Source organism: Mobula birostris, chromosome 27 (assembly GCF_030028105.1).
Source record: "Mobula birostris isolate sMobBir1 chromosome 27, sMobBir1.hap1, whole genome shotgun sequence".
Lineage (NCBI taxonomy): Eukaryota > Metazoa > Chordata > Chondrichthyes > Myliobatiformes > Myliobatidae > Mobula > Mobula birostris.
Window position 1 is genome coordinate 20,851,825 of NC_092396.1, and position 13,527 is coordinate 20,865,351.

The following is a 13,527-nucleotide window of genomic DNA, read 5'->3' on the forward strand; positions in this document are numbered from 1 at the left end:
CCATGGTGTAACTATATACACACACACACAGATGTTTTACTTTATAGCGTATGTATATGTGCACATTCATATTTGATGTAGCTATCCACAATACAGTTTGACTTTTCTTTTAATCCGTTAGTATCTGGGCGCAGCAGTGCATATGGTGATACAACGGCGGAGGGACATCCTACAGGTCCAGGCAGTGTCAGCTCCAGCACTGGAGCAATTAGTACCACTACGGGGCAGCAAGAAGGTGAAGGATCGGAAGGAGAAGGTGAAACGGATGGTGACCTACATACAAGCAACCGGTGAGGGAAAACTCCCAATCTCATACAAAAGTCTTCAAATTATTTTTGCCATCTGATCAAACTAGTGACGCTGCATTGTGTTTCATCTGGCCATAATAAATGGAGTATTTAAAACTGGCCGTAATCAATGGAGTCTGATATTGACCAATCCCTCTACTTCTGCTTGTATAGGCTCCACATGGTGCGACTGATGTTACTTGAGAGACTCTTACAGCATTTGCCACAGCTCCGTCATGTTGGAGGCGTCCGAGCTATTCCTTACATGCAGGTAGGCACTGTCTCAGTGAGCTTTTTCAATTTTGTTTCACTAAGGGTGACACAAAATTTATGCTAAGTGGAAAAAGGAATTGCTAGGTTGGAGATTATAATTGATTAATACATTATCATTGAAGAAATTAAAGTAATATTAGGAATAAGAATGGAAAAAATGCCACTAATTCCTCAAGAACTTGCTCCATATTTTACCTTGCAGCCATGGAAATAATTAAAGGTTGTGAATTAAAGAGAGAAGTGGTAGAAGTATGAATTTAATTCTTTGTCATTTTCCTTTTACACTATAAAATATTTTAAAGGTAATACCCTGGGTATTTTCTGGCCTAATTTGGCAATCTGTGGCCTTACCCACTTCCTTTGTCAACCCCTTGATCTGCAGTAATTCCACTAAGTAGCACTGCATGGGAAAATAATAACTGTAGTGATGGAATAGATCAGAACAGTGTGATGGTGTATCCAGCGTGTTTTGATACCAAGGCTTATTTTGAAAGCATCGGGACTAGACTTGTACTTAGGAAGATAGCAATGAAGAATAATTGATAGTGGCTGCCATGAAAAAGTCTGGCTTAGAGATCCAGGGATCAGATATTATACCGTTGATGATTTTGAAAATATGTTTAACTTGTGCCTAGATTTTGTGTTATTGATGTGTTGATTATATGCTTGCATTTATCCATCAGGTAATTTTAATGCTGACTGCTGACTTGGATGGAGAAGATGAGAAAGACAAAGGAGCTTTAGACAATTTGCTTTCCCAGCTTATTGCCGAGCTGTGCATGGAAAAAAAGGTAATGCTATTTGTGCAATTGATTTTTTACTTTAAAATTTAAAGTGTATTTTCCTTCTTTCAATATTGTGCGAGCGATCGGGTGTCAACCCTCTGACGGTCAGTACCACTAGTATAGCTTTCGTCAGAAAAGACATTTAAGAGAAAGTTGGCTTTCAGTAATAATTCCATCCCCTACCTGAATGATTGACGTCAGTGAACTTTTAGATTTGAAGTATGCTGTTGAAACCTAACATTGCATGGTTGGTTGCTATCATTAAAAATACAAAATGTAATAATGTACAAAACCAGCATAAAATCTCTTACCAAAAATGCAGCAGTGGTCTATGCAAAATAAATTGTACTAACATACACAGAATGAGCTCGGAACACTGGAGCAGAGAAGTTAGGAAAGTCGTAGGGTGTTCTGGGCTTTTCTCAGTGCTCACTTCTTGTAATTCTGTGATGGAAAGTTGTGTGATTTAATTGAATAAATGGAGAAATTTGTGGTCTTCTGTCTGAAAAGTAGCCTTATTAGTTCCAAATTTTCCAAGAACCAAGTGGTTCACTAATGCCCTTCAAGGAATGGTGACTGGCATCTTTGGCTGGATGGTCTACAAACAATTCTAGTGCCACACAATATGGTTGACTCTTGGTGGCCTCTGAAATGGTCCAACACACCAACCATTTCTAAAAAAAAGCGCTTGAGAGTTCCGTAATAAGGAATTGCAACCATCATCATCACTATGTCAAATTTCTAGGGGTATGTGCTAACTACATCTTTCCAATATCGTGCCGCCCAAGAATAAGTGAAGGTATGCAGAATTTCAGTTCCTGTGCTGATAACCGGTGATTCTTTTGCTCAGGACGTTTCTAAGAAAAATGATCGCAGCCCACTGAATGAAGTGCATTTGGTGATCATGAGACTTCTTAGCGTATTTATGTCACGAACAAAATCAGGCTCAAAATCTGCTTCTGAGGTAAGTCATTATTAAACATTACATATCTTAATTTGTATAAACAATCAGCTTCTGTCAATTAAATTATTTGCATGTAATATCACGTTTATAATCGTTTTTAAATTCTTATAAAATGTCAGATGTGTTCACCAGAGACTGAGAAAATAATCTTTTCATACTTACAGGCTTCATCACTGATCTCCAATGCCACAGCCACTGCATTATTAAGTTCAGGAGCCATTGACTATTGTCTTCACGTTCTTAAATCATTGTTGGATTACTGGAAAACACAGCAGGGTGAAGAAGAAACTGTAGCAACAAGTCAACTCCTGAAACCACATACTTCTTCATCACCACCAGACATGAGCCCATTTTTCTTGCGACAATATGTGAAGGTAAACAGCAAAACCCATTATGGTGTGACAGAGAAGTAATGCTGTAAATAAAATGTTAATTATGGATTCAGGATATGTCTGCAGAGCAGGATGCAGATTTTCATATGTATAAAATTTAAGAAGAAAGATAATTAATAGTATAAAGAAAGATTATACGTGCATTATGTTTATGATTGATTTATGCAGCAGATGTTCGATAATTTCCCCATCATTTTGACATTACAAGTTTTGAATTTTTCATAAATGATTGATTTTTTTCTCAGGGGCATGCTGCGGATGTGTTTGAGGCATACTCACAGCTCTTGACTGAAATGGTGCTGAGGTTACCATACCAAATCAAGAAGATTGCTGATGCAAACTCTCGGATTCCCCCACCTATTTTTGACCACTCTTGGTTCTACTTCCTGTCTGAAGTAAGCATCTGTTCAAAAATCCATAATTTGGTACATGGTGTCTGAACACTTAGATGTGCACCACATATGTGCTACAATTATTGAATTCCTTTAACTGAAAGTTTACTGTTATTCCAGTATCTGATGATCCAGCAGACACCATTTGTGCGTCGTCAAGTTCGCAAACTGCTTTTGTTCATTTGTGGGTCAAAGGAAAAGTACCGTCAGCTACGTGACCTGCACACACTTGACTCTCATGTTCGAGGAATTAAGAGGCTACTGGAGGAGCAGGGGATCCATCTGAGAGGTGGCGTAGTTACAGCTTCATCAGGATCTGCTCTGCAGTATGACACACTCATTAGCTTGGTGAGTTGAGGCTGATTCCCACTGAGCAGGAGACAGATATCTGCTGACTTATCAAGTTCTGAAATAATTCCTAATTTTCAGTGTATGCATTGACGTATGGGATTGCTTTTGCTACAATGAACTGGGAGTATTGTGTTACCTTCCACTAATCATAGTTTTCAATAATGATACTCAAGTTTATTTAGCACAAAGAATATAAGTTAATAATTGTTTCAATCAAAACAACTCTCTATTAATTTGTTAACCTTTATATTTTGCAGATGGAGCATTTAAAGGCCTGTGCTGAGATTGCCAGCCAACGGACAGTGAACTGGCAAAAATTCTGTCTGAAGGATGATTGTACGTATAACCTCTCTAGATGTTAAAGCATTTGTTGAACTCATCATACAATTCTTAACATCTAGATTAATCTTCTTTCATGTCATAGTTTAGTTTCATGATCGCAGTACATCTGAGGTCTTTTTTTACCGATGTGGTCATTGAGATTGTGGATTTGTGATAGAAGTTTTTCAGTGACAACTTTTATAATCTTGGCTGTGAAGAGTTTCATTCACAAATCCTCAGTATCAATGTCCTTAATCTTGGAAGTGAAGGCTGTAGGTGCTGTTATCATGACTACTTTCAGAACAAATAAGAGTCAAGTCTGACTGGTACTTATAGACAGGGCTGTTTGCTGTTTATCTGCCTGTCAGAAGGCTCCTTGTAAACCACTTCCCTGAGGCCTAAGAGTTGCTACCTGAATTACAGTGTTAATTCCATAGATCTAGAGGCACGATGGATATGATCTGCAATATGTGACCACTCAGGGACATGCTCCGGGAGTGGAGTGGAGCCAGCAGAAATTGCTTTCCATCTTGCGCTTGCTCTATGATATTAACCGGGAAGTCTGTAGCAGAAGACTGTTGTCAAACATGAACTGTCATTCATGTTTGAGTGTTGTACGACACAACTTCCTGCAAGAATGAGCCTAATGGTCAGAACGAAAAGGAAAATATTCAGCTTACAGTGGCTGCGGGCTAGACCCAAATTCTCTTGAACCTCAATAGTTGTGCTGGAGTATGCAGAATCCACTTCTTTATGTATGTCAAGGGCCGGCCACTAAGCTGTTGGTAATATTTTCATACAAGTATTTGTGAGTCTGGACTTTGCCTTCAAGTTGATGATCCTCTTCAAACTTGTCCTTGATGCACCACAATGCCCTCCAACAGTGAATGTTCCTGAGAAATGTGGAGTATTTCCCATATCTCAAGATCCACCTTGGAGTAAAGGATTTCACTACCTCCAATAAAGTGGGATGATCTTTGGCTTATTAAGGAAATAGTGTTTCAAGATTGAGATCTCAGACCTTATACAGAACTTGTGATCTATCCAGCAGCAGTGATCTCTGCCCTCCTATGTGACTTTGAGACCTGGACTATCCCTAAAAGGCAATTCATTGCATTGGAAAAGTACTATCAATGCTGCTTTTGCAAAACCCTCCAAATTCAGTAGAAGTATGCATGAACTTGTGTCCCCAGGAGTGAAGCCGTGGTTTCCCTTAGTTTTCTGCAGAGGGCGGGCCACAACATTCATATACTCAACACTGGGTCTGGAAACAGACTTTCTGTTTTGAGCATTATGCAAGAAGTTATCAGACAGACAAAAAAAAAATCTTGGGCAGACAGAGAAAAATAACAATAACAAATTCTGGAGGAACATTGCTGATGAAGCAGCATCTGCGGGTTAAGTTTCACGTTGAGACCCTGCTTCAAGACTGAGGCAGAGCTTCGACCAAAACATTGACTGTCCTTTTCCTCCACAGGTGTTGGTTAACCAGCTGAGTTCTTACAGCAGTTTGTTTCTGCTCCAGGTTTACTGTATCTGCAGCCTCTTGTGTCTCTGTCTCTGACAGAGGAGAATCCTTACCCCATGACCATAATGTGGAAAGAACATTGAAGATGCTATCATCCTTTGAAAACAACAAAGAGTGAACCTCCTCGCAAGCTACCAATCTGCCTCTCTAGTTCCCACATTGATCTCATTAGACACCTGAGAACTCACTAAATGATAGTACGAGGATGTCATCCTCAATCTTGAGGGACTGACAGAAAAGGAGGAAAGTTGAATTTGGTGAAAGGCAACATGGAAAAAAAATTTAAACAAACACAAAGTTGGCCTAAGCTTAGCTGTTAGACTTCCCTAACAAAATGTAATGGACCGCTGTACCGAGGTTAATGTCAAAGCATGCTGGACGTAACCGGGCCATTCAGTGCATAGAGCCAGTTTCATTTAATCAAGGTTAATGTGCTCAACCACTATGTCTTCAATTTTTTTAATGCAACTCTTATTCTGTGAAAGTAGTTTATTATGAGGTGCTTCAACATAGAAATACACTAAATATTCACCACTTAGTGTCTTTTAATATATGACTGAGTAAAGTGCAACATTCCTTGTTTATATTTGAAGAATAATTAAGATTTTTTCTGGTATTAGATTTATGTTTGTAATTCACGTTAACCAAATGTATTGGAATTTTTTTAATGTGTTCCTTTTTTCTTCCTTCCCATCCCTCCAGCTGTTCTGTATTTCTTACTTCAGGTTAGTTTTCTTGTGGATGAAGGAGTCTCTCCCGTTCTCCTGCAGTTGCTTTCCTGTGCATTATGTGGCAGTAAAGTGGTCTCCACAACAACATCCAGCAGCACTGGGGGTACTGGGACAGCCACTACCTCCTCCAGCTCAGGGCAGTCTGCATCTCAATCCAAGTCATCTAGTAAAAAGAGCAAGAAAGAGGAGCGAGAGAAGGAGAAGGATGGTAAGCTAATATATCCCATTACAAATAATTACCTGCAGAATTTTGTCCTTATTTACATATAGGTGCAATAACATTCTTTAAAGGATTAAAATCCTGAACTGGTGACCTGGAGACGCATTCAAGTATCTCCTAAGCAGCTTAGGTATTCAATTTATATAAATAAATGATCTGGAATGAAAATAAATTTGTTAGAAATCGTGACTATGAAGCTGTTAGATTATTACTGAATACCATCTGGTTCACTAATATCCTTTAGGGAAGAATCTAATTTCTTTACCAGGTCTGATCTCAAGCCCATAACAAATATGATAAATGTTTGTGTGTAGCCTCCATTGGTCATGGTCAATCATGGGTACTGCAGCTCTGGTAGTCACTGGAGTGAAGCTGCAATGGCCCCTCCAGGGCGCAAGCCAGGGCAGAGTTGATACGGAGATCGGTCTGTTGCCCGTGCAGTGGGACCCCCCTCTCCATGCTGATGACAGGTCCAAAGGAACGACGAGAGTCGGTACAGTTTGGAGCCAGCAGCATCACAGGAGTTGCCGTGCCGGTGCTGGGTCCAGCAGTCAGCCGCCTTCGGGACTCCGACTCCAGATTTTTCCTTCGGGTTTACTCCCAAAGCCTTTCCCATGAGCGGATATAGCCGCAAGGCAGCGGAGGTTTGAAGTCAGAGTTTTCCCTCTCCTGGATGAGCTACCATCTGTGGTTAACGAGCTCCATCTGCCTGAAGATAAATTTTTAACAGCACTCTAAAATGGATAGTAAGCCTCTCAGTTCAAGTGTAATTAGGATGGATAATAAATATTTGAGTTTGTCAGCAGTCCCTGCATATCATAAATTATTTATTTATACACTATTTTAAATGATGCAACTGTTAAAAGTCCATTTTAAAAATGAATAAAAATGTAAAAAAAATGGATTACTGTGGCGGCTCGCCCACGCAGCAAGCAAACTGGCTCCAGCAGTCACCGGTGAGCCTGCAGCCAGCAGCAACCGAGAGGAAGCTGAGTGTGGGGCAGACCCGACGTCACTTCTGCCCCGCAAAGAGCGGGGGTCGCTGGCGGCGGGTACTTAAGCGCGCGCCGATTGAAACAGTAAACAGTTCGACCCGACCCTGCTCGAGTCAGTGTGTTGTTTTCACTGGTAGCATATCAGCGCAACTACATTACCATGTTAAGAAAGAGTGAGCAAAATGGGGGGTAAAATTGAGGGCAACATTTCTAATATCTCTGTATACCTCAAATCATATAACAAAGAGGCAAGATGGTGCTGGTGAACAACAATGACATTCTGCAGTCTTCTATATACAGTTTAAGTACCCCTTATCTGAAACTCATCTGAATTTTTCTTTTGAGTGCTGACATGACATCACAAATGGGAAATTCCACAAGGTGCTGGGAAGGTTCCCAGGCGATGCGCAGAGAGCTGCGCATCACAGACAGATCTGAGAAGTGATCTCACATATGTAATGAACAGAAGTTAATGAAAAATAGAAAAATATTGCATAAAGCAGAAAATGAAGATTTCAGTCGTGTATTGAAAGCGTGTATCAGCATCAGAGTGAACGTTTGCTGCTTAATGGTATGCTGGTCATGAAACAAAGCAAAGATCTATCATGACAAACTAAAAATTGAAGGTATTTGTGAATATACAGCAGACTGGTTGCAGTAATTTAAGAAAAGACACAGCATTACATTTTTAAAGATTTTTAAAAAATTAAAAATATGGAGTCTACTGATTACGAGAAATTGATAAGTTTGTGAAGATTGTTGCTGAAAAAAATCTTAACATCAGAACAGGTCTACAATGCTGATTGTTTTTATACCTTACATAAAACCTAAAAAAAAGTAAAATACCAATCCAATTTAGTGTAACCTTTTAATCTAAATATGGTATCATAGTTGGAGACTGAAAGACTGCCGATGTTTGTTTTTGTTTAGTAGCTGATCCAGGTTTTGCTCCTGATACTGCTGTGCTGCTTTTATTACCTTGCACGCATATTTTCATTATGTTAAATGGTATGTAATTTTTACTGTTAAGTACATGTGTGTGATGGATAAGTGTAAACTGAAGACTGCTTCCCAGTAGCACATAAATTCAGAGTTTGAAATGATGGCAATGCCAAGCTATCTCATTATATATTCCAAAATCCAGTAAATCTGAAACACCTCTACTGCAGCATGTAATTTCCCATCAAGCAACGTACTTTTGAACCGACTTAATGAACTACAGATTTCACGATCTTAAGGACTCGGTATATTTAACTCTCAAACAAGCAGGTACAGCAACTTTACGCAGACAAAGGTTCATTTCCATGGCCAGAAATGAGATGGGGGTGGTGGTGGGGGAATCCAAGCCAGGCAAAGGAATGAGACCCCCTCTACCCAGCATCTTGTTAGCAACTGTGCAGTCACTGTAGAACAAGATTGAAGACCTGAGGGCAAGATTGCTATATTGGAGGGAAATGAGAAATTGTTTGTTCTGTGTTTTACTGAGACATGGCTTACTCTGAGCACGTCAGATTCGGCAGTGAGACCCAAAGGCTTCTCAATACACAGGATGGACTGAACAGTTGATTTGGAAAAGGAAAAGGCTGTGTTGCTGTGGTATGGTGGTTTTGTCATTCTGATGTTCCTCCAACCTGGAACACCTGATCATCAAAGGCTGACCAATCTGTATACCAAGAGAGTTCTCCTCTGTGGCCCTGACTGCAGTTTACATACCACCATCTGTAATCAGACACTTGAGAAGCTGCATGCTGCCGTCACCAAACAAGAAACAGTCAACCCTGATGCATTTCAAATTAGAGTCGGGGACTTCCTTCAGGCTTGTTTGAAGTAATCTCTGCACAATTCCCATCAGTACATAACCTGAGGTCCCCAACACACCAGACCACTGCTATACTAAGATAAGGAATGCCTATCGTTCCATACCCAGACTGCATTTCAGGAAATCTGATCACTTGGCTATCCTTCTCCTCCCTGCATACAGGCAGAGGCTCAAGGGCAAGGCCCCAGAGACTAGAGCAACAAAGAGGTGGTTGCAGGAGGCAGAGGAGCGGCTACAGGATTACCGAGTTGGTGGACTAGGCCGTGTTTAAGGACTCATCAGTGGGTCTGAATGAATACGCCACAATTATCATGGACTTTATAGAAACAATTGTAAATGAATGTGTTCCCACAAAATTATTCAGTCTTCCCAACCAAAAGCCCTGGAAGAACCATGAGACCGCAATCTGCTGAGGCCAGATCAGAGGCATTCAGGTCTGGTGTAGGTACAATCTCCAGAAAACCATCTCAAGGGCGAAGTAGCGATTCTGGACTAAACTCAAATCATTGAAGAATGCTCAACCGCTGTGGCACAGCTTAAATGCTATTGCCTCTTAGAAAGTGAAATCAAGTGACATAGGTGACAACAAGGCTTCGCTTCTAGAAGAACTCATTGTCTTCTATGCTCACTTTCACTGTCAAAACATGGAGGAACCTTCACAAACTCCCACAATCCCCAATAACCCTGTGATTTCAGTCTGAGGCCAACGTGAGAACATCCTTCAGGAGGGTGAACCCATGAAAGACTCAGATGGGTACCTGGCTGATCAGATGGCTGACAGTCTGAAGTACTCACCTACTTCAAGTAGGCATCAATTATACCAGTGCCTAAGAAGGACATGGTAACCTGCCTCAATGTCTTTCATTCAGTAGCACTTGTATCCACAGTGACGAAGTGTTTTGAGAGGTTGGTAATGAAATACATCAACTTCTTTCTGAGAAGCAGCTTGGATCCACTCCAGTTTGCCTACTGGCACAACAGGTGCCACTTCATTGGCTCTTCATTCAACCATGGAACACCTGGACAGCAAAAACTTCTCCCCTTCCTTTCCCGTCCTGAGGAAGGGTCCCATCCCGAAACGTCGACTGTTTACTCTTTTCCATAGATGCTGCCTGACCTGAATTCCTCCAGCATTTTATGTGTGTTGCTTTGGGTTTCCAGCATCTGCAGATTTTCTCTTGTTAGCAAAGATGCATAAGCCATCGTTCTCTTTATATCTACTACAGCTCGGCATTCAATACTATTATCCCCTCAAAACTAATCAATAAGCTTCAAGACCTTGGCCTTAATATCTCTTTGTGCAATTGGATCTTCGATTTCCTCACTTGCAGGCCCCAGTCAGTTCAGATTGGCAACAACATCTCCTCCACAATGTCCATCAGCACAGGTGGACCAGACTCTATGTACCTAGCCCCCTGCTTGACTTGCTTTACACATATGACTCTGTGGTTCTTATCTTCAATGCCATATTTAAGTTTGCTGATGACACCACTGTTGTTGGCTGAATCAAAGGTAGTGACAAATCAGCATATAAGAGGGAGAATGAAAATAAAATCTGGTTGAGTGGTGCCACAATAACAACCTGTCTCTCGATATCAGCAAAATTAAGGAGCTGATTATAGTCTTTGGGAGGGGGAAACTAGAGGTCCATGAGCCAGTCATCATTGAGGGATCAGAGGTGGGTAGGGTAAATTCCTCGGTGTTATCTTTTCAGAGGACCTGTTATAAGCCCAGCACATAACTGCAATTACATAGTCATAGTCATACTTTTATTGTTCCCGGGGGAAATTGGTTTTCATTACAGTTGCACCATAAATAATAGTAATTAAACCATAAATAGTTAAATAGTAATATGTAAATTATGCCAGTAAATTATGAAATAAGTCCAGGACCAGCCTATTGGCTCAGGGTGTCTGACCCTCCAAGGGAGGAGTTGTAAAGTTTGATGGCCACAGGCAGAAATGACTTCCTGTGATGCTCTGTGTTGCATCTCGGTGGAATGAGTCTCGAAGAAAGCATGGCAGCACCTCTGCTTCCTTAGAAGCATATGAAGATTCAGCATGACTTTGGTGAACTTCTATAGGTATGTGGTGGAGAGTATATTGACTGTCTGCATCACAGCCTGGTATGGAAAAACCAGTGCCCTTGAACTGAAAATCCAATGCAAAGTAGTGAATACGGCCCAGTCCATCATGGGTAAAGCCCTCCCCTCCATTGAGCATGCCATGTGTTGTTGCAGGAAAGCAGCATCCATCGTCAGGGACCCCTGCCACCCATGTCGTACTCTCTTCTTGCTACTGTTATCAAGAAGATGGTACAGGAGCCTCAGGACTCTCAACACCAGATTCAAAAACAGTTCAACCATCAGGCTTTTGAACCAGTGGATTTAACGTTTACTCAACTTCACTTGCCCCATCACTAAACTGTTCCCACAATCTACGGACTTTATTTCAAGGACTCTTCATCTCATCTCATGTCAAGATATTTATTGCTTGCTTGCTTTTTTTTTAATTTTGATTTTGCACAGTTGGTTGACTTTTGCAAGTAGGTTGTTTGTCCACCCTGTTGGGGGTGGTCTTTCATTGATTCTATTATGGTTCTTGGATCCTGCAAGAAAACGAATCTCAGGGTTGCATATGGTGACATGTTATGTACTTTGATAATAAATTAACTTTAAATTTTGACAAACTATTGTAAAATGAACTCTGGTCTTCCTTGAAGTTAATATGTTCATGTGTTCTTTTGGGGTTTTGTGGAATTTTATACTAGGCAGTTAATATTTATATTTCTCTTATTTTGTAAATTTAAAAACTTGAATATGCAGTGACTCTAACCTATTTCTTCCATTGTCGAAGCTCGGATGTGAGCCAAGCTTAGACTCATGAAGGCTATTCTGACTGAGTTCTACGTGAACTTCAGCTGTGTACTTGGCTTGATTCATAGTAAGAGCATTGCCACTAAACAATGGCAAAATTAACAATCTTGTTACAGATGATTAGGATGATTAGTGTGGAATGTGATGACATTTACACTTGTACAGTAAGGCTTTCAAAGTTTGAGCTAAGGCTCTTTGTTGGAGTACAGATTTAATCATAACAATACCGTAGTTGATCTAGGAAAGTTTTATGAAATAGCTTCACTGTTTATCTACGTGTTTTTACTCTATACAGGAAGTACTTTAATGGATATTGTTTGAGAGCTTTACTCTGTATGCAACTCCAGCTAATCCTACTCTTGGAATATTTCAACTTTGAAAGTGCTTGTATATTACATGAGCAAGAATTTTGAAGTATCAGCAGTTTGTGCCGTGACGTGACTGGGATACGTGCATCTCTTTCATTCACCTTGTATAAGGAATTCTAGGGTTTAACTAAGCACTATGATGAAATTAATTTCATCATGAGGAAGCAAGTCACCTGAGGGTAACTCAGATTGCCAAATTTCATGTGACAGTACAGATACTTGGAAATAAAGCTCAGGTTCCCAAATGCAAATAATTATGTTCAGTATGTACATAATAAAGTGTTCTATGCACCCCTTGGTAAATATTCATGTTCTTTGTTTGCTGTTAACAGAGAACACAAGCAGCCAGGAAGATCAGCTCTGCACAGCATTGGTCAATCAACTGAATAAATTTGCGGACAAAGAAACACTGATTCAGTTTTTAAGATGTTTCCTGTTGGAGTCAAATTCCTCAGCTGTGCGTTGGCAGGCTCACTGTCTTACTCTACATATATATAGGTAAGATGCAGGTTTCGACCAATAGAATAGCTGAGTTTAACACTCCTGTACCAAAGTACACTAAGTTGTAAAAAAAGAGAGAACAGGTACTACTGACGTTTTAGGGATTATAGTCAACTAGGAGACCGTTCAAGTTCAACTTTAATGTAAATGTTGTAACAGACTTTTTCTCTTATCTCCTTGGAAATTCCATTCCTTTCTTCAAAAGTTATTAATAGGTATAAATATTAACAAAGATGGAGTGTAATGCTGAACCCAGGGTCTGTACGTGGCCTTCCACTTTTCAATATACATATTAGTAATCAAGTAGTAAGTTAGGCCATAGTCATAGTCATACTTGGCTGATCCTGGGGGAAACTGGTTTTCGTTACAGTTGCACCATAAATAATAAATAGTAAGAAAACCATAAATAGTTAAATAGTAATATGTAAATTATGCCAGGAAATAAGTCCAGGACCAGCCTATTGGCTCAGGCAACCCATTTATCTGAATTTGTTGAAGACACCATGTTAGTTAGTAGTGTCTTGTGAATAGAAAGTTGCCGAGGATCAAATTAGATCATGTTTGTTGAAAAATAGCAAGGGGTTTAGCATAGGGAGTATGTGAATTAACACAGGTAAATCTGTGAATTTGTCAGATAACAAGAAGCTTAGAACTGAAAGAAATTTAGGGATATATAGGGATCCTTGGGAAATCATTGAAAAATAATAGTGAATCCAAAATAATAC

At 40.1% G+C, this 13,527-nt stretch overlaps 1 protein-coding gene across 9 annotated transcripts in view; it reads left to right on the plus strand.

The window, feature by feature from the left end:
- ubr4 (ubiquitin protein ligase E3 component n-recognin 4) overlaps positions 1–13,527 on the plus strand; it is a 216,145-nt gene that overhangs the window by 132,271 nt on the left and 70,347 nt on the right. For all 9 annotated transcript variants that reach the window (XM_072245454.1, XM_072245455.1, XM_072245456.1 and 6 more), the window contains 10 exons: positions 122–290; positions 462–558; positions 1,244–1,351; positions 2,196–2,309; positions 2,474–2,683; positions 2,947–3,096; positions 3,214–3,441; positions 3,702–3,780; positions 5,996–6,232; positions 12,634–12,799. In XM_072245454.1, coding sequence (XP_072101555.1) covers positions 122–290; positions 462–558; positions 1,244–1,351; positions 2,196–2,309; positions 2,474–2,683; positions 2,947–3,096; positions 3,214–3,441; positions 3,702–3,780; positions 5,996–6,232; positions 12,634–12,799 — 1,558 coding nt within the window. The remainder of the gene's footprint in view (positions 1–121; positions 291–461; positions 559–1,243; positions 1,352–2,195; positions 2,310–2,473; positions 2,684–2,946; positions 3,097–3,213; positions 3,442–3,701; positions 3,781–5,995; positions 6,233–12,633; positions 12,800–13,527) is intronic.